Source organism: Equus asinus, chromosome 24, assembly GCF_041296235.1.
Source record: "Equus asinus isolate D_3611 breed Donkey chromosome 24, EquAss-T2T_v2, whole genome shotgun sequence".
NCBI lineage: Eukaryota > Metazoa > Chordata > Mammalia > Perissodactyla > Equidae > Equus > Equus asinus.
In genome coordinates, this window is record NC_091813.1 from 31,135,757 (window position 1) to 31,155,342 (window position 19,586).

Consider the following 19,586-nt stretch of genomic DNA (forward strand, 5'->3'; position numbering starts at 1 on the left):
CTCATGAAAATGTCCTTGTTAGTACCATGTAGTTTCAAGAAGGAACAAAAAAAGGTTTTAATGAAAATGTTTGACAGTAAGGCTCTTTGAAGACAGTCTTGACTTGTTATTCTGTTACAGTTAAAGTGGAATGAAGTCAGTGTGTAAGAGGAAGAGAGGAAGCAAGGGCTATGGATTGTCCTTGTATTCTGATTGGTCCACTGAAATATTTCAATAAAACCTTTACTCTAAACATCTCCATTCATGATATTGTGTGAGAAAATAAAGAATCAGTAAGGGACGTAAAGGAATCGGCCAATGATTGGAGACAGGATTTTCTTTACATTGTCTAATAGACTCGTTTATTATTTTAAGCTGGTAAAAAGAGACTTATGATTCGTGTTGAAGAAAGAGTTATTTGTGCTTGATACATTGAAGACACTGTTCAAAAGCAGTTTGTCCTTATAAAAGGATGACCCCTGTATAATTCTTAGGCAAGGAGGGACAAATTCAACCAACAAAAAGCACATCTCGCCCCGACTTCCCCAGGATTTCTCCACATATAGCAAAAAAATATACATCAGTAATTTATTTGAACATGCACATCAGTGAGCAGCAGAGTTCTAGGCTACTCAGGAAACAAAAGGGAGATTATCAGCATTACCTAAATAAAAAAAGAGGTGAATTACACCATTTTAATTGTCTTAAAAACACGGATAAGAGGAGCAATTAAAATATAGTCCTAAATAGTCCTAGCTAATGTAGATTACATAAGTATACAATATGATTCAACTAATAGTGCTCTGACAAGCATAAACCACCAGTTCTAGTAAACAAGGCCCAGATCAATTGCTGAGAAAAATGTTCGATTCAGATGTCACCAAAGTTACTTTTATTTCAGTACTGAATGCAAAAATGCAAAACACAAGTCAAGTGTGAAGACAGCGTTCTAACAAAGGTGGCTCTATTAAAGCAAGGAGGCCATTTCCTTTTGCATTTTTATAATTTTTGAATTCTATTTTTGACGTTTGCTTTCTCTACCTTTCCTCCCCTGAGCACTAATTTACCAAAAAAAGATTTCAAGGTGCAAGTTGTACATTCTTATCGTTATACCATTTCATCTCTTTCTGGAAGAGAGCATTACAATCAGCATCACAATGTTCATTCTGTTTCTCTGAATATCTGTTTCACATACATGTATTTCAAAATCATAACGTTGATTGGGAAAAGAAACCTATACGAGAGAGTGATGTAATCATACACTTCCTATTGTGCTGTGTGTCTTTCCCATCCCTTCTCCCCTTTCCCTGTAAAGAGCTGTAAAAAATTTAAGGCAGATGAGGTATATTGCTGAAGAAAAAAGTTATTTTTGAAAAAAACTCAAAAAAACTTTTATTCTGCCCTTCTACTCAAGAAAGACTACTCAACTATAAATCTAGTGCTAGAAAAAAGCAGGAAAGACACCGTTTGCATGTACCCTACTATGTCTTCTATTTCTAGAATGGCTTTTTGTCTTAATAGAAAAAATAAGCACCTTAAGCTATGAACAAGAAAAGAACTTCATTACTAAGGACACTCACTCAAACTCGCTCACTCATTCTCACAAAGGCCAATGCTACTGATTAGAATCGTAAAGTGCTGTACTTAGTATAAACACTTGTATACACTGCAGACACTGAAAAATAACCCTCAAGCACATTGTATTATAGTTCCAAAAATATATTTACAGTCTATTACAAAGATTACAAATGGAAGTGTCTAGGTGACTGTATTATGCTAATTAAAATTATTTTACAGATTATTTTTCCTTAGGGACAAAAAACATTTTAGTGAAATTAAAATGAGTTTTCTAGTCAATCAAAAAATAAATTAAAATATCAAATAACACTGTACAGTGATTTAAAAGAAAAAAAAAAGGGTGGGGAGGGGTTTGGGAAGCAATCCATTTGAGTTTTTCTATAGCCATCTTTGGTCCTAAATGTGGGAAAACACATTATGTAGCACTGAAAATACCTGTTCTTTTGTGATGCTCTGCAAGTAAAATAGAAAAATATAGTGCATTTTCAATGTATTCAGAGCCCACTACAGAGAAATGTGTGTACAAAACAAGACAGTATAAATAAAATTTACAAGCTTTACAAAGGAACATTTACAGATTTTGTTTCTGTTATTTGTTTGTTTGTGGATGCCCACATTATCAAACAAGACCAATTATGACCGATCCCTGGGATCTTTCTCTATTAAAATCATTATAAACAGCCCAATTCTCTTTGGAAGTACAACAGTTCAATTCTGGGGTAGTTCATGATTTTCATAACTTTTGAAAGCATTACTCACAATATGTATACATTCCTGAAATATCTATAAAGACACATTTAATTATTGCTTATGAAATCCTAACACAGTAATTCAAATAATGTGGTTTAATAAATAAAGCTTAAAAAGAAAAAGCCAGATCCTTCACCTCTTCCTTACATGGTAAAAAGAGTTCTTTCATTTAACAAGTTTCTCACATCGGTGTTCACAAATAAAAGACTTTTCTTTTTAACTGCAAGGGTGATGTTGTGTGCAGCAAATTTACTTTTGAAAGGTGAAAATTGTGAACTGCCCCTTTTCTCATGCTTCAGAGTTCCAATAAAAACCTTAATTCTTTCCTTTCTTGTTTGGACTGCATTAAACAGAACAGGATATAAAATCTATGTCAACTATTTTCCCTAAATTTCTTAATGTCACAATACTGAAAAAATCTTGATGTGCTCAGATTAAATTTTAGATAACACTGGCTAGTTCTTGCTTTCAGAGACTTGCCTTCACCAGCATTCTTTAGATGAAGTGCCTCATTTTTAAATTTTTTTTATAGTCACAAACCTACGATGAGTTTTTTTTTTAATTAAATTCTGTCTAGTAAAATCACTCTATAAACAATCTGTTAAAAGTGCCTTATAGTATTTATGGATCATTATTGCTTTTTTTCATTGAAAAGATAGTGTGTTGTCTGATCTTTACAAAAAAATTTCTTTTTAAAAAATATCAGAGCTCTTGGCAACTTGCATTTTCTTGACTACCTGCCAATTAGCAAACAATATCAAAACAGCACTGATCAACAAATAAAATGGCACAAAAAGGATACCAATGTTGACAAAGAGATATCTTCAATTCCTCAATCATGCTATGCTTTTTTTTTTAAATTTGAGATACTTTCAAAGGTACCCAGTGTAGTTATGTGTCATAGATTAACACTAAAAATGTCCAAAGCTATAAACAACTCTCTAAAACAAAGTCCTTATGAAGAAGAAACACAAATGATTTTAAAAAGGAATAGTCTGAAATCACATATTTAAGGAAAATATTTCATTGATTTTAACAATAAGATCATGATTTTATTTGACAAATATATTCTTTCTTAAATTCTTTATGTACATTTTAAAAAGTCTATACGATAAAAAGGAGGTTAGAGAGCTCAAGGTGTTTGGATGTTTTTCAGGTAGTACTTTGTTTATTGTCACTGCTGTTTTCCTGGCCACCAGTGGTGGATCCTAAATTCCCTTTTTATATATTCTGGTGGCACTTAGGAGTTCAAGTCTATAGGTACTTCTTAAATCTTCTCTTCACTGTAGGAAGGACCCAGGACATCAACTGTCTTCTAGCAGCATTCTATGCATATACTGAAGGCCAGCACTGTTCTCTCTTAAGCCATAATCTCCCTCATAAGGGAGAAATGCCCATCACACTTGGATGCCGGTTCCATGTAAATGGAGCATTTGTGCTCTCATAGTCTGAATGCTGCTCATGATTTTCTTTTGATGGCCAACCAATGTGATCCCCAAACTCATCACATCCCTGAAAAAGACAAATGCATTTTTTGTTAGTTACCTTACAAAGGATGTATTTGGTACTAAACTGTCATCAACTCCTTAATTAAATAACCTGTTTATCTTAGGCAAACAGATTTTATCTTAGTATTCTTGGGTCTTACCATCATATTTCTGTATTGGGTTGGACTGGCAACCTGAATCAACATCCTCCTTTATAAAAACCTACCTGCTCAGGCTCTCCATGTGCCATGGTAAGTTATCTCTAAACTGATTTGAATGTTTTTGTAAGAAATGATCAGTCTTAAAATTATTAACTTAAAGTAATGTTAGGAAATGTTATTTGAAATATTGTATACTTGAACCTAAGTGAAGTTTAAATTTGTTTTTTTTTTTTGAGGAAGATTAGCCCTGAGCAACATCTGTGCCCATCTTCCTCTACTTTATATGTGGGATGCCTGCCACAGCATGGCTTGATAAGCAGTGCATAGTTCCGTGCCTGGGATCCGAACCGGTGAACCCCAGGCTGCTGAAGCAGAGCACACGAACTTAACCCCTGCACCACCTGGCCAGGCCCTGGAGTTTAAAATTTTTAACTGTTAAACAGGATATAGTCTGAGTGGAAACATTTGCTGGGCTCTAGTAGATCATGAATCATCAATGTTCGTATACTATAACATACCGAGTTTAATTATTCTGTGGTAATTCTGAGCATATAATTGGTTGTATACTTAATCAAGTTCAGTTCAATCATTTGATGAGATTTCAAAAAAAGTATTCTTTAAAGTGTGCAATCCGTATGTTTAATAGCTTAAAATTGACATAAGCTAGCTCTATCCGTTCATGTACCTTTACCTTTCCTAACAGCCAGAAAGATTGAGCTTAGGTATTTACAAGCAGCTAAAATACAGCAACAGCACAGTACTGCAGCATTTCGTAGCAATGGTCTAATAAGACTTTGAGGAAATAGTTTTTCAGGGGTATCAATTGCTTTGGGGACACTGGTGCAATTATGCCAGCTCTACTCAGGTGGTGACTTGCAGGAAACCAAATAAGATTATATGCATGTGCTTAAATTCACATACATGCCATTTCCGGACATGCCAGGAAAGAGCATCTGATTTCTAGCCTTCCTCCCTTCTGAAAAGTGTGGACCCCTTCTCACAACAGTACATCAATAGGATCCCACTAATAGAACCTTGATAATTGTTTCCCTTTTCAAACACACTGACTGAGAGGAACTGTATCGCCCATAGAGTTCTGCTGCAGCCAAGGAAACTGAGGTTCGGAGATAGTGAATGGATTTCCCAGGACCACAGAACCGGTGATGGAGCCAGAAACATAAACTGAATTCTTTTTATTTCCAGTTCATAGAAATTTTGAAAGTTGTTTTATCAGGTCATTCTTCAGGTTAAAAAAAAAATTGAAGCCATCAATCACGCAATTTACCAAGAGTAAGCTAAACTCTTAGTTCCAGTTAATTGAATTAGGCTTCCTTTGACCTCTTCAAAAGTAATCATACTGGACATCATAATGCATTTTGGTATTAGGTACAAAACTTTTAGGTTTTAATGTCTGATATAAACATGATGAAAGAAATCCTCCTCTGCAAATAGAGAAAGTTTCTCCAGCGATTAGGAACCTAAATGATCCAGTGATTAACCAAAAGAGCAAAGTTTCACTAGGTGGTGTTTAGAACACTGGCTATGGAGACAAATTAGCTGTCACTTACTAGTTGAGTCACTTTAGGGGAAATTAAATTCTCTGAGCCTTGCCTCGTTGTGTGTAAAACTATCAACTTAATAAAATTGTTGCCATGAGACTTAGAAAGATACCGTATGTTCAGAGGTCTATTTAGCATAATGCCTGGCACAGAGCTAGTACTTATTAAAGAGATACTTTTCTCCCTGATTTTGTGGTTTATACCTCTTTAACATATGGCTGATGACCTAATGTATAAAGCTTGGATTGTACCTAATAAATTCTTAAATATAACTTTAGAAGTTTAAACTTACTCAATAGTCATCCTGGCTACTGATTCAAGGGAGTTGTAGCCGGCTGCCGTGAAGTTGTCTTTGTATCTTTCCATCTTAATAGCTTGTAGCCATTCTCCAACTGAACAAAAGGTAGTGAAGTCAGGAGTGTTCTGATCCAAAAGAGGGCTTATTGGCCTAGAGAAGAATGAAACAGAAAAGCAAATTTTCTCATGAACTACCCAAGAAAGAATGTCTTGACCTATACAAAAATAAGGGTATGAAGAATAAAATTGCATATTTTAATTGATGTCTACAGTAACAAACAGATATGCTAAGAAAAACCTAACACATAAAGGTTGCCCAATAACTACAAACTCTAGATTTTACATTTTATTTAGATTTGATGGGTACCAGATTGTGTCTTCCAAGGAAATTTTAAAAGTATAGTCAATGGTATTTGCAATCACTAAATATTTGTTCATTTGCTTCTGCAAAAGCAATGGGGGGGGGGGTAAAGGAATCACATAGGGCTGTGGACTAGCTTGTTCAGGCCACATTATGCCTCCTCTGTACTGATGGCACACTTGTGAGTGCCTTGTGAGTTCACACAGCTCCACAAGGGTCTGACGACCAGTGCAGACGGAGCATCAGGCACACCTGGCAGCTGAAGCCGACTATCTGCTGAATAATATGCATTACAACAGAGTAAGCCAAGCGCAAAGAATAAATGGAGTGTTACTCTTTGATCATGTACTGAATTACTTTTACAAACTTTAACTTCACAGAATCATTTTATTAACTAACTCAAAGCAAAACAATAAAATAGATAATATGCAGATAATAAAAAACTAAAGCAACAGCAATAAAAACCCATGTAATAATAATAATGGTTTGAAAATGTGAAATGCCCCTTAATCACAAAAATCCAGTTGAGAAAGTATTCTATAATGACAGCCAGTGATATTTATCATAGCTTTTAAGGAAAAAAAAAGCAATAATAATTAACAGGTGTCTTTAAACACTAATTTAATTAAAGGAAGCCATCTGAAAAGAAAAAATAAAAACTTCTGTGAACACAGGAAATTTAACATAGATTTATGATTTAACACAAACGTCAATTTGCCGTTGGGGTGGGGCTGAGGAGATAAATGCTTCGTGTGAATATCTGCCTTACTCCCAGATTCCATTCCCTTAGGTATTTCTTACCTACTACAAGTTCCCAGGGGTGTTTTCAGGCTATTTGGGTTTCGAATCATTTTGTCTAGAATTCCAACTATCTGTTCAAACTTTGGCCTCTCAGCGCGTTCCTTTTGCCAACAATCCAGCATTAGCTGGTGAAGACCAGCTGGGCAGTCCATGGGTGCTGGTAAACGATAACCTTCTTCTATTGCTTTTATAACCTAATAGCCAAAAGGACATTAAAGATATCACTGACTGAGGTTCAATTATAATAAAACGAATTGCCCAGTAGGCAAGAGATTTATCCAGATAAGAGTGAAGCACACAGCTTTGCAAAAAACCTTACTTATTTTTCCAAAACATCCAAGAATATTAAGCATGTTATTAAGGGGTGCATGAAGAGCAGGATATGATGACATTTTCTAGTTGATTCAGCAATAGGGAGCAGCAATTAAGTTCACCTAGGGTGCAAGAGATGGAAAATGTTTTAATGTCATCCCAGAGGTTTTCAAAAGGGAATATGTTATGGAACTATTTTAGGCTGTCCATGTACACATTTGTCCATAAATTTATGAATTCTCCAAGTTATAAAAGGAAGATGTGAGTTACCCAAAATTGGCTCCCAGAAAGTTTCACTTTTTGCAAACTTCAAATGACACTTTTGAACAAGATATCAAAATATATGAATGTACTATGACAGGAAATATTACCAAGAACATTATTATTTTAAATAATATGAAGCTTACACACTTATGAAGTGTACAGGGTTATAAGACACAGCGGTGTGGTAAAGCCAACTTGTACTGGTTCATGAAAGAGACCACAACACTCTCCAACTCCACGTTCATGACTTCACACTGGCTGTCTTAGTGGGGGAGGGGAGAAAGGTTACACAAAGAAATTGGGAAAGGTTACAGATCAGGATTTTCCCACTCAGAGTACTGGTTGTTAAAACTTTTATCAGCACACCACTGCCTATTTATGTCTAATAGTAGCTTAAGATGCTATTTATATCAAGCTTGAATGTTAATGAAAAATAGGCCTTCGTAAACATTTGCATGTGGCAATCAGAAAGTCTAAAAGTTACTTATTTAGACTTGGTATTTTTATTTAAATGGAAAGCAGAAATAGGTCTTAAAAATCAGAAATTGTTACAAATCTGAGCAGCACAGGGAAAATAAGAGGAAGGCAAACAATAAATAAGGAGGACTAGTAGAACACTAAAATATTTTTCAAGGGGGATTAACAAATCCTTTGATACCGACTGACATAATAGTAGTAGAAATTTTAAAAAAAATGACTCAAAAAAAGAAGTAACCTTAAGTTTTTGAAGAAAATAAGGCCAAAAGCAGGGAGAAAAAAACTGGCTTTAAGAAATGATTAACTTCATATTTGTAGGGAAAAATATCCTTAAGATGCTTGTTGACATTAAGAAAAGCATATTAAAATGTAAAACTGGCATCAATAATTTTTAGAGAAATTCCTTTGTATAAAAAAAAAGTCAACTTCTTTGTTGTTGTTGTTGTTGTTGTTCTTCTTCTTCCTTTTTTTTTTTTTTTTGCTGAGGAAGATTCACCCTGAGCTAACATCTGCTGCCTATCTTCCTCCTTTTTAACTGAGCTGCTGCCAAGGCATGGCCACAGACATACGAGTGGTGTAGTTCCATGCCTGAGAACTGAACCCAGGCTGCCGAAGCAGAGTGCCAAACATAATCACTAGGCCACCAGGGCTGGCCCCAAATCCACATTTTTTTAAGAAAAATTCATATATGCAAATTGATAAAGTTAAAAAGGTAAATAGATGAACTTAATTTAATTTTTGACAAGTACTTTAAGTATAAAATTTTCAGCCCAAATTCTTCCCTGATAACTAGGTTGTATGTCCCATACATCCATTCACTAGACATCTTCATCTGGATTTTGAATAGGCACCTGATACACTGTCTATAAAACTGAATTTATGACCTTCCCCCAAACTTTCCAGTCTTGCCAGTCAGAAAGCTGACATGAGAACAGTCTTAGACTCTTTCTCTTATACACATAGCCAAGTAGTCACATTTTCTGATGCTGCTGCTTCCTGAATACAATCTATGCTCAAATACGAGGAGCAGTACTTATATATATTGCTGTAGTGATGGAGTCATTATCCCACAGTTACGTCTTCACAAAGGCTCATACTCTGGGGTGTTTCCTTAAGTACTTTACTTTGAATAACAATTGTGGAGAAAATACCTTAGCCTTAAATGACCTTAATCAGTACTGGTATTGAATGCTAATGGAGGTCACAGGACATAATTTAAAAAATTTCTGTGTTTATGATCCCATAACTGTCAATGTTGGATAGCTTGCAAACATTCCTCTAAAATAGTCCTTTAAAAAGCTATACATCACACAAGCAAACCTACACAAATGGAAACTCTGCAAAGATCACAAATACATAACTATAGGAGGAATTAAATTTAAAGAAAACATTTTAAATGCAAAGAATTTCAGGTGGCTTTGTACAACATTCCAGTGATGGCACTATACTTGGATTCAAAAGTCCTATATGTTAAAACACTTAGATAAAAGTAAAAATAATGCACTTTGGAAAACCAGGTTAAGTTATTTAAACAGTGGCCCAAATTGTAAATAAGTAAATGAATAACTTCTAAAACTTTATACAGTCAAAAATGACCAAATAACAAAAAACGGGGTGGGGGACATTATTTTCATTGAGAAAAAGTGGCTTTCTTTATATGTGAGGCTGCTTGTTTGAACACATGCACTATCTTTCTGATTTGACAGGACTCCATTCCCATGCTCATAACGTTAGCGCAGTTCTTACTATTTTCCCCCACTTCCTAAACCTCTTTCCCTGCTTACAGTTTGTCTTCAGATGCTCAGAAAGGAACAATGCAGGTAAAGCAATCTTTTCTCTTTTCTTTCCTTCTAAACAATCTCTTAAAATGTAAATCTAAACTTTATCATGATCCTTCTGACATAATACTCTCCAACAGCTCTCCAAGCCTTAAAGAAAACATTTAGAATTCTTCAGCTTTGAAAACAATATATTGTTGTCTTTGTGCCAATGAACAAATTATAGTACCTTTAAATGACTCTTACAGGAATGAAAGAGTTAATGAACCTCTGTAGCTGCCTATTGCATTATAGGAATTTCACGATTCCTATTATTACAGAAAAGAAACAACATTTATCTCAACACAAAATTAAACTTCCAGCTCTCAAAGACACAGTGTTTATAAATTTTGAAAGGAGCAGCAGCAAAGTATAACACTTCAAATAAGAGATGCTCTGGATTCAGAATGGACTTTGGGGACTCTAAAGTTCCCATGAACAATCATGTCGGTACCGACAGGAGACCAGAGATACTGGCTGGGAATCTTCAGCCTCTACGGAGCACAGTTTGGTATAATCCAAGGCTTACCCTTCGAGGATAAACGGGCAGATAGGGGATGATTTGGGCACAAACTGAACCCAGAGGTTCTGCAGTTTTTATTTGGTTAGCTGCATTATATTTCCAATTGGGAAAATAAAAAGTACTTCCTGCAAATAGTTACACATTCTTAGAAACAACAAAGCACACAAGTAAGATGCTGGAACCTACGCTTCTTTGAACTTTATGCAATTATCCACAGAATACATTTAAAACATCTTTTTGTGAAATTACCAGAGACCCCTTGGATTTGCTATTGGATTTGCAGGTCTAGCATTAGCATCCCAATAAAAGCCAAAGAAAAATATTCATAGACAATTTCTCATTCTGGAGAGTTTCCAGAGGAATAGGAAGTGTCTAGGTTAAATGACAAAAAAGACCACTGGAATTCAACAAGGAGCACTTCTTTGGTATGTACTGTAAAGAAATATTTAGAATAAAAAACCAAAGTTGCTTGCTAAGAAGTCTTTCAGTATTGTCACAGCACGGCCACGGTAATTAAGAGAAAAAGAAGCAGAGAAAGACGCCATGATAATGGGCCTGTAATAACTCAAAATGGGATTTCACATGAGTGGCTTCTTTTCTCTGCTCGTGCCCATTTTCATTTCATTAACCTCATAATAACATGACCCACATTTTATGCAATTAAATATTTTGGACCCCACTTACTGCATTATAGCAAAGTTTCACCAAAAAAAATCACAATTTTATTTCTATCTTAACATAAAAAAATACAGACATAAATCAATGATGACTTTTAAAAGGAAAAATTGAGGGCTCACAATTTAGTTGAGAATAAATTTAGTTAGAAGTGTATTATATTTTCAAGACTTTTAAAATGTCATTTAAAGGACCACTTTAAGGATTTATCATTACGTCACATATCTTTATGGAACCTTAATTTTTTTTATCATCCCTATGAGTATCTACTAGTAAAGCTGAAAATTTATTGGCCTACCTTAAAGTGAGAAGAAATAACTTTGTTGAGTATTATAAACAGAAAAAATATGATCTATATAATGATAATTTCAGAATTTCTTAATTTGAGAGTAAAAATTTTATTTGGACTAATTAAGACATAAATTGAATTAAAAGACAGCTGCTGTGAATGCCGAATATGAGTATTTTCAATTTCTGCAATGTTTATTACATTTGACTACATTTTATATATACAAAGATTTTTCTTTGAAAGGCCATTATGGAAAGGACTAAACATCTGCAGATTTTTAAGAAGAATTAAAATTGGAAATTTATTTGGAAAGCTCACCCTCGATTTTAATAGCAAGTAACTGGATTCTAACTGATTCCATCGCAGTGAAAATTCAAGAAAGTTATAGGTCCATGAAAGTATAATGAGCATTCATTCAAGCATTAAACAAGTGATATCCTATTACCTATTTGGGTGTGGGCCTCATCATACGTCTGCACAGTATCTTTTCCTAAATTTTTATTGTTCACCACCCCGTCCAGAATGCAACCAAAGCTGCCTGGCAACTGTCTACCTACCTCACTGAGTTCTACGATACCCCTTTCTATTTCTTCAGAGTGATCACAGAAACCCCCTTTACTCAGCATTCAGCCTGGAAGTTTGTGGACTTGCTTACAATCATCAATTACAACTCATTTTCATGATGTCTTATGAAAGGTCCTTTGTTTTTCTTGTGAGGAAGATTTGCCCTGAGCTAACACCTGTACCAATCTTCCTCTACTTTATGTGGGATGTCGCCACAGCATGGCTAGATGAGTGGTGCTGGGTCTGTGCCCGGGATCTGAACCTGTGAACCTCAGGCCGCTGAAGCAGACATGCAAACTTAATCACTATGCCATTGGGCCAGCCCCTGAAAAGTCTTTTAAAATCCAAGGCATTTGGGACTTTTGTGGGGTTTTCTAAAATCTTGACAAATTCCTAGCAACTAAAGTTAAACAATATTAAGTGAATTGATTCATTTAATAAATCTAACTTTTTAAAAAAATTAATACATCTGAAGATCTGATGAAAGCAACCTTCCAGAAAAACACAATATATTCACATATACACAGGATTTCCATAGGCATTAGGGCTTCACAGATCTCTAAGCTCCTCCAGAGACTCCAAGCAAAAAAAGAAAAGCTTTTGGGGCTGGCTCCGTGGCCGAGTGGTTAAGTTCACGTGCTCCACAGGGAAGAATAAACAACTATGTACCGGGGGGGGCTTTGGGGAGAAAAAGGAAAAAAATAAAATCTTTTTGAAAAAAAAAAAAAAGACTTTTATCCAGAGAATTTCTTAACCAGAATGGTATTCATTATTTTACATTATCCAGGCTTTTTTCACCATTTGCACATTGAAAATTAAACAGATAATTGCTCAAACAGCACTTTAACAACATAGATATAAAATAATAAATATTCTCCTGTAAGAGGAATATTAATACCAATTTCAGTATAAAAACTGAACTGTGTAAGTAATCTCTTACTGTTACACAAAGTCGGGTCTGAATTAATCATTCAGACCTTCAAAATTAAAAAAAGAGAAAAAGATGGCACTAAATATTCTAGTCAGAATTCAATTTCACTGTAGAGATAATAATTTCATTTGATCGATAAAACTATTAATTCTTGAAATACTAATATATTTATATTTCAATTTCAAGAAAAACAAAAATTCAATGTTTAGAGAATTGTAAAAATTAAAATTGAAGATATCTGTTTTTTTCTTAACCATTTCTATTATGTGTTTTTAGAAGTTAAGTGAACTTTGAATTTAAACCATCTTCCATTCCTGTCATTCCCTTTATGTTTGAATCTAGTACAGAAGGAAGGTGTCAAAAGAAATGAAACTCTACCAAATGTCCAGGGAATGTAAATATTTCTCTTTCTCTGCCCCAAGGATTTGTTGCCCACATTTTGACAGTCCATGAAATCTTTGACACTGAGACCTGTCAAATCTTAACGACTTTGCCTCTGCCAAATACACTCATCATTTAGACTTTTATCTTTGAAAAACAAAAATAAAAACCAAAAAACCAAAAGAAGTTTTAAGTCATCCCTCAATTCAAAATATCAAAACATTTAAATGATTTAAAAGCTCCCCCTTTTCAGGCTGCGAACCTTTCAGTTAATGCAGAAATTTGTGGGAAAATATACTAAAAATAACCTTTCTAGAGTCTGACTTCAGTGGTCTAAAAATAACTATTTACAAGTTTTTAGAACCATAGACATTTGGTATAAAATTGAAAACAAAGATGCTGATTTACTGTAACCATGCTCATGATCTCTTTTTGAAAAATAACTCACTTTTAACCTTAGTCAGTTTCTACTGCTGTCCATGTTTATGGTACCTCAAGAACGGACCACTTCAAACCAGTTTGCTAGTCACAGACGACTTCTAAATGGCAATATAGATTTTCCTCAAGCACTACTTATTTTTTTACACTACTCTCCAAGAACTTTAAATTTGTATCATTTCCAAACTCCTTCAAAAAAGTCTTGCGTCCATTTGCCCAACCTAATCTTGATTTTGAATCACTCCCAGTGTACGCATCTCTGTTACAGGAAAGGGAGTCTATGAGGTTGGCCCCACACGCCTCGCTAAGCCTTTGCTTCTGCACTTTCCAACGTGCTCCCTGCAGAATTGTCTTGTCACCTATGAACCTAAGTCTCCTCCAGATTTCTAGTTCCAATTCTGGGGACCTTCCTACATTTTACACTTGCTCTATTTTTATCTCAATTTCACTCACATTGTCAATAAGATGAACAACATGAATCTGCCAGTATTTGCATGTTTCTGACTATAAAAATGTCAATTTCATAAAATTCAGCCTAATAGAAGCAAATAGTCACTTGCACACATGTTACATTGTTTGATAAACGGTCTCCTGGTGTGAGATGTATACCCCCAAGAACCACAATCAGTTTCTTTTCTCAAAGAATAACATCATGTTTTATGTCTTAGCATGCCCTAATGGAAACAGGGTACACATTTAATAAGTACTATTTTTTCTTTTTTTAGGGATTCCCAAAGATATTCTCATTGTGATTACATTCTAAAATATCACTATGAAACACTTACCAACATTGATCATAAAATCTAGATTGCCTCATGAAATTAAAATTTAATTGTCAATCAACTATAATTTAAACAGATTTTCTCAGAACATTAAGAGAAGAAGAAAGATAAGCTTCAAAGACAAAATAAAACACAACCTGCCTTCCCCTCCCCCTCTGTACATGACTCTTTTATTCAAGTGACCCTCCCACTCAGCTGTGCAAACACAGCATCATTATCTTTATTAGGGAGGAAATAGCCTCTGTAGGCTTCTATTGTGTCCAGAGAATTTAAATCAAAAGAGAAAAATCAATTCTTCAAAATAAAAACCAAAATGAAGTTAACTGAACCACCAATTTACGGTAACTATTGTGATAATTTGTGGTGATAATTTTGAAAACTCAGCAGTACATTTTTATAATTTTATAAAAGTTTCTTCGTATGGGCCATTACCTACATGTTCCAATAATAATGGATATTAATGTATTAAATCCTTCTGGTTTAAACAGTGTAACACCTACATCTTGATTTGACATGTCCCAGTAAGGTCTTTCTCCATAAGACATAACTTCCCACATGACTATTCCATAGCTCCATACATCACTGGCTGACGTGAACTTCCGGTATTGGATGGCTTCTGGTGCTGTCCACCTTACTGGAATTTTTCCACCCTGTTATGAAAGGAAATTAACATTTGAAATATGTATAACTTCTAAATCATTTATAGCAGTACCATAAAGCTACAGTTAAACATTTGTATACTTGGTTGGCAATTCAGCAGTATTAGGTCTATCCATCTTGTATCTCTATAAGTGTATTTAAAGTTACTAAGCTGTTTGTAAAATGTCATTACAAGTTCTCTTCTTTTTTTTTTAGAGGAAGATTAGCCCTGAGCTAACATCCACCACCAATCCTCCTCTTTTTGCTGAGGAAGATTGGCCCTAAGCTAACATCTGTGCCCATCTTCCTCTACTTTATATGTGGGTTGCCTCCCACAGCGTGGCTTGATAAGCATGCATAGGTCCATGCCAGGTATCTGAACCAGCAAACCCCACGCCGCCAAAGCCAAGTGCAGAAACTTAACCACTACGCAACCAGGCCAGCCCCACAAGTTTTCATTTTTAAGGCAACTCAATTTAACGGGTCCTATTTGGTCTTAGGGCAAGAGTCTAGTTAAAAGACAATGACGAAATTAGGCAAGTACTAAAATGGACTTACACACAGGGTATTTAAGTAAATCCTCACATAGTTTCCTTTTTTCTAATGTCACAAAAGTTATGATAAGAATTAGCATATTTCTTTAAAATATTTAAAATGGGATTATATTTTTCTGCTACAATTATGAGTACTAGTAACTAGATGTTGCTGTGTATGACTGTGTATTATTTATACCAACAACCCAATATAAAATAAGCATGTTATCATTCTTATCATTACTTATTCTCCGAGGCTATATGTAGACTGTGAAAGCAACAATGACTCTTCCAAAGGGAAAAAGTAGCAACAACAAAAGTTGAGAACAATTTGCCTCTTTTCTCCTATTTAGTTTTGTAGCATTAAGCCCTGCTTCCTTGGTAGGAAAATTTCAGGATTATGAAGGAGTGCAGTAATAGTCTTTCTCTTACGGTTGTTGTATAGACAGCTTCTGGATCATCCTCTATAACCCGGGACAGGCCAAAATCTGACACTTTACAAACAAGATTGCTGTTGACAAGAATATTGCGAGCTGCAAGGTCCCTGTGAACATATCCCATATCAGCCAAATATCTCATTCCAGCAGCAATTCCTCTCAGCATTCCTACTAACTGAATGACTGTAAATTGCCCATCGTGTTTCTACAGGAAGACAAAAATAAAAGTCCGTTAAATGTACTTTGAAAGAGAAAAAATGAAAAATGTCTGCACACTAGTCATTTACTACTGTGTAACAGAAATTATTAATTAACTTTCTATATAACACACACATTTGTGAAAAATGTAACAGATGCTGATTTAACTGATAGTCAAATAATACAAAATAGAGTTTTGGTACTCATTTAGTTATTTACATTGATATGTTACTAATATTAATTATTAATAGTTTCAGACTATGCAAATCCAAAAGTATATGCTAATTTTTAAGTCAAGGCTATGGAATGGAATATCCAAAAATATTATCCCTGGCAGCTAAGTGTTTTCTCTACTTGCTAAAAAATTATATAAACAATCTAATAATATATAAATGGATGAATACAAATATATTAGTATTTTTGCTCCAAATGGTAAAAAAGGAAGGGGAAAATGTTTTGGTGAAAGATGAAGAGAAACTAAGATGTAGAAAATGATTATACAGGCTGACTTTGTTTTCACTGTACTTTTTTCCTTGTTCTGCTATTGGTAGGAACATTCCTCGCAACACGCTTTCTCCCAGAGAGTTGATAGTTAATGCATTTCACAAAGACGCAGCACTAAACATTTCCCTAAATCCTCTGATTTATTATAAATCTGAGTGAATGTATCATTCTCAATAATGTATGATAACTCTGCATGTCCTTGTATTCTTTATTTTCTTTTTGCCATTTGGGAAAATGTTAACCAGTGTTCATACTCTCAGGCGAAAAGTCTCTGAGAGTGAAAATATATAAATTTACATATTTAGAATTTATCACTTACAAAAATAATCACATACTATTAATTTAAAAATCTTAATAATTTTACATTTTATGCTTGATGCTTACATGACAATATAATAGAAATGGTTCTACAGTGCAGAATTGGGGTTATTAGGCCAATAGTGAATGGTTATCTTACTCTTTAGTTTCCCTGCATGACCTCTGTACTTTCTGATGCTACTGAGAAAGTAAAATGCTACACTACAACATGTGTTCAAATCACAGGGCTTCAGGTATCCTCCGTATTTGAGGTAATGTATTAATGGAGACTCTATTTTAACTACATTCTATCACTTAAATGCTCAAAAAGACTCTAGTTCAATCCAATCCGGGACTCTGATTTTTATGCCGCTTTTCAAAGAAAGTTTTCTGACCTGATAAACTTTATAATGTTCACATTTTGCACTGTAAAAAAAAGTTCAGAAAATTATATTGGTAGCATGTATAGTATATCTAGAATGGGAGGATAATTGTGTTACTTACCCTGAGAAACGCATCTAGGGCCCCATTTTCCATGAATTCTATTACAATCATGACTGGTTTCCCTAAATTTAAAAAATGTATATATAAGAAAAAAAGTGTTGATTCAGATCCATAACCTAAACTTTAGGGTTATTCCCTTTGCCACTTCGGATAAAACACATGGTAGTTTCTTCGGAGGACTGAATGGATGAGCTGTATTTCTACTGCTGCTGCTACGCTCAGAGTCAGTAAATGTCTGCTTGCAACATGGTCACGACTCATAAAATCAAACAATAAAAGTCAGTGTGTACTTCTGACTCTTGCTTTGTAAATAACTCAGAAAATGACACTTTATATAAAATGCAAAGACTAAACTATCACTTTTATGGCTTTTGAAGCTAAATGAAAATATCTATTAGTCACTCCCTCGATCTATCATTTATGCTTTAACTCTAACCCTGCATTCATTTATCCTGATTTTCTTTTTCTGAGGTGGTAACATACAAGAAATAGTTTTAATCAGTTTCATACCAAGATAAGACATTCAGATTATGCAATATGTTCATAGTTTGATTTTTATTATGTATGAAATGACACTAATTTCTGACAGTCCACTTGACAAATGAAAGATATAATCATATCTACCTCTTGTAACAACCCCTTCCAAATGGACAACATTTGGGTGGTCAAACTGCCCCATGATGCTTGCTTCACATAAAAAGTCTCTCCTTTGTTTTTCTGTGTAACCGACTTTCAAGGTTTTTATGGCTACTGCAACGTCTCTTTTTCCTGGAAGTTTCAAACGACCACTGCAGACTTCCCCAAATTCTCCTGAAGTAACAGAACAGGCAGGAGTATTTTAATTTCAGAAATATTTCTTCTCTCAAAGTACATGCATTAAATTCTTTAAAAGTACTTTTAAGCTTTCCTAAACTATCTGTTACACAAGCGACTATTTTGTAACTGGGTTAACAAAAACTCTTTCAGAAACAACATTTAGGTTTGAAATATGCTGTATAACGTACACTGCCTACTAAAGTATAAGGGCACACTAGCACATCCTAAATATTGCTATGGCTCTTACAGTTTGAGAAGGAAATATTTCTTAAATATTTAAAAGTCTGGAATTGATATGCACCATGTCTGCTAGACTTAAGGGACTTGGATCCAAAAATGGATAATTATTATGAAAATACATTGTATACGTAGAAAATAATATTCTTTTTAAATAATACATACATATTAATTTTCTACATGGAATTAAATTGTGCAATGGCTAATATCTACAATCACAAGGAAAAAAGATAAAAATGAAAACTTAGCAAGAAAATGGTAATCAAGTAGGAGGAAATGTATATTCCAGCAAAATTCAGGAACATTCTAATGCTTTAAATACTAAGTTATTTCTTGAACAACAAGCCAGAACTCTTATGAAATAGCTTATACGAGAACAATAGCTTAAAAAGCCAACAGAAGACAAAAGATAAACAGATTCTCTGTACCACATGGTTCTTTTCCACTTTTTTCTTAAGATTTCATAAACAAGTACAGCCTCATTGCTTCCACCAGTTGAGGTAAATGCAAAAGTTCTATACTTGAAGTATAATTATTTGCCTGTCATTATGATGTATGACTTTCGATCTCGGCTAAATGGAACAGCTGAACGAGGAAGCTACAACAGCCTTACCTGCACCGATCACACGCTCAATTTTAATACAGGAGGCATCTAGCTCCTTGGCGAATTGATGGACAGCTCTATTTGGGTCCTCATAGGTTTCAGGGTCAATGTAGGTTTTGGTGCCTGGAAATTTAACTGTAATGATGTAAGAAAGCATGACTGTGATGAAGCAAAGCACTTATTGTGCAGTCAGCCCAGGAATTTCATTATGCAGAGTGCTCCTTGGAACAGTGAACTTGCTTCCACATCACCTGATTCACAGCAGTTTTAACAGACTACTTCAGTCTGCTGGCGTATAGGTATTATCTGCAAGCTTCTATAGGTAACATAGGATCCAGCTCATAGGTTACTAACTGAATTGCTTTTCCAGTAAATCAACAAAAGACATCAC

At 34.6% G+C, this 19,586-nt stretch overlaps 1 protein-coding gene across 4 annotated transcripts in view; it reads right to left on the reverse strand.

Annotated features, from left to right (window-relative positions):
- Nucleotides 1–321: 321 nt before the first annotated feature.
- Nucleotides 322–19,586, reverse strand: part of EPHA7 (EPH receptor A7) — a 169,430-nt gene continuing 150,165 nt past the window's right edge. For 2 of the 4 annotated variants that reach the window (XM_044757436.2, XM_014850901.3), the window contains exons 10-17: nucleotides 19,205–19,318; nucleotides 18,163–18,348; nucleotides 17,539–17,600; nucleotides 16,031–16,240; nucleotides 14,927–15,076; nucleotides 6,974–7,167; nucleotides 5,807–5,962; nucleotides 322–3,819 (exon numbers count right to left, since the gene is read on the reverse strand). In XM_044757436.2, the coding sequence (XP_044613371.1) occupies nucleotides 3,705–3,819; nucleotides 5,807–5,962; nucleotides 6,974–7,167; nucleotides 14,927–15,076; nucleotides 16,031–16,240; nucleotides 17,539–17,600; nucleotides 18,163–18,348; nucleotides 19,205–19,318 (1,187 nt within the window). In that variant the 3' untranslated portion in view covers nucleotides 322–3,704. Of the gene's footprint in view, nucleotides 3,820–5,806; nucleotides 5,963–6,973; nucleotides 7,168–14,926; nucleotides 15,077–16,030; nucleotides 16,241–17,538; nucleotides 17,601–18,162; nucleotides 18,349–19,204; nucleotides 19,331–19,586 lie in introns of all 4 variants that reach the window. The other 2 variants (XM_014850902.3, XM_014850899.3) reach the window with 1 other exon arrangement.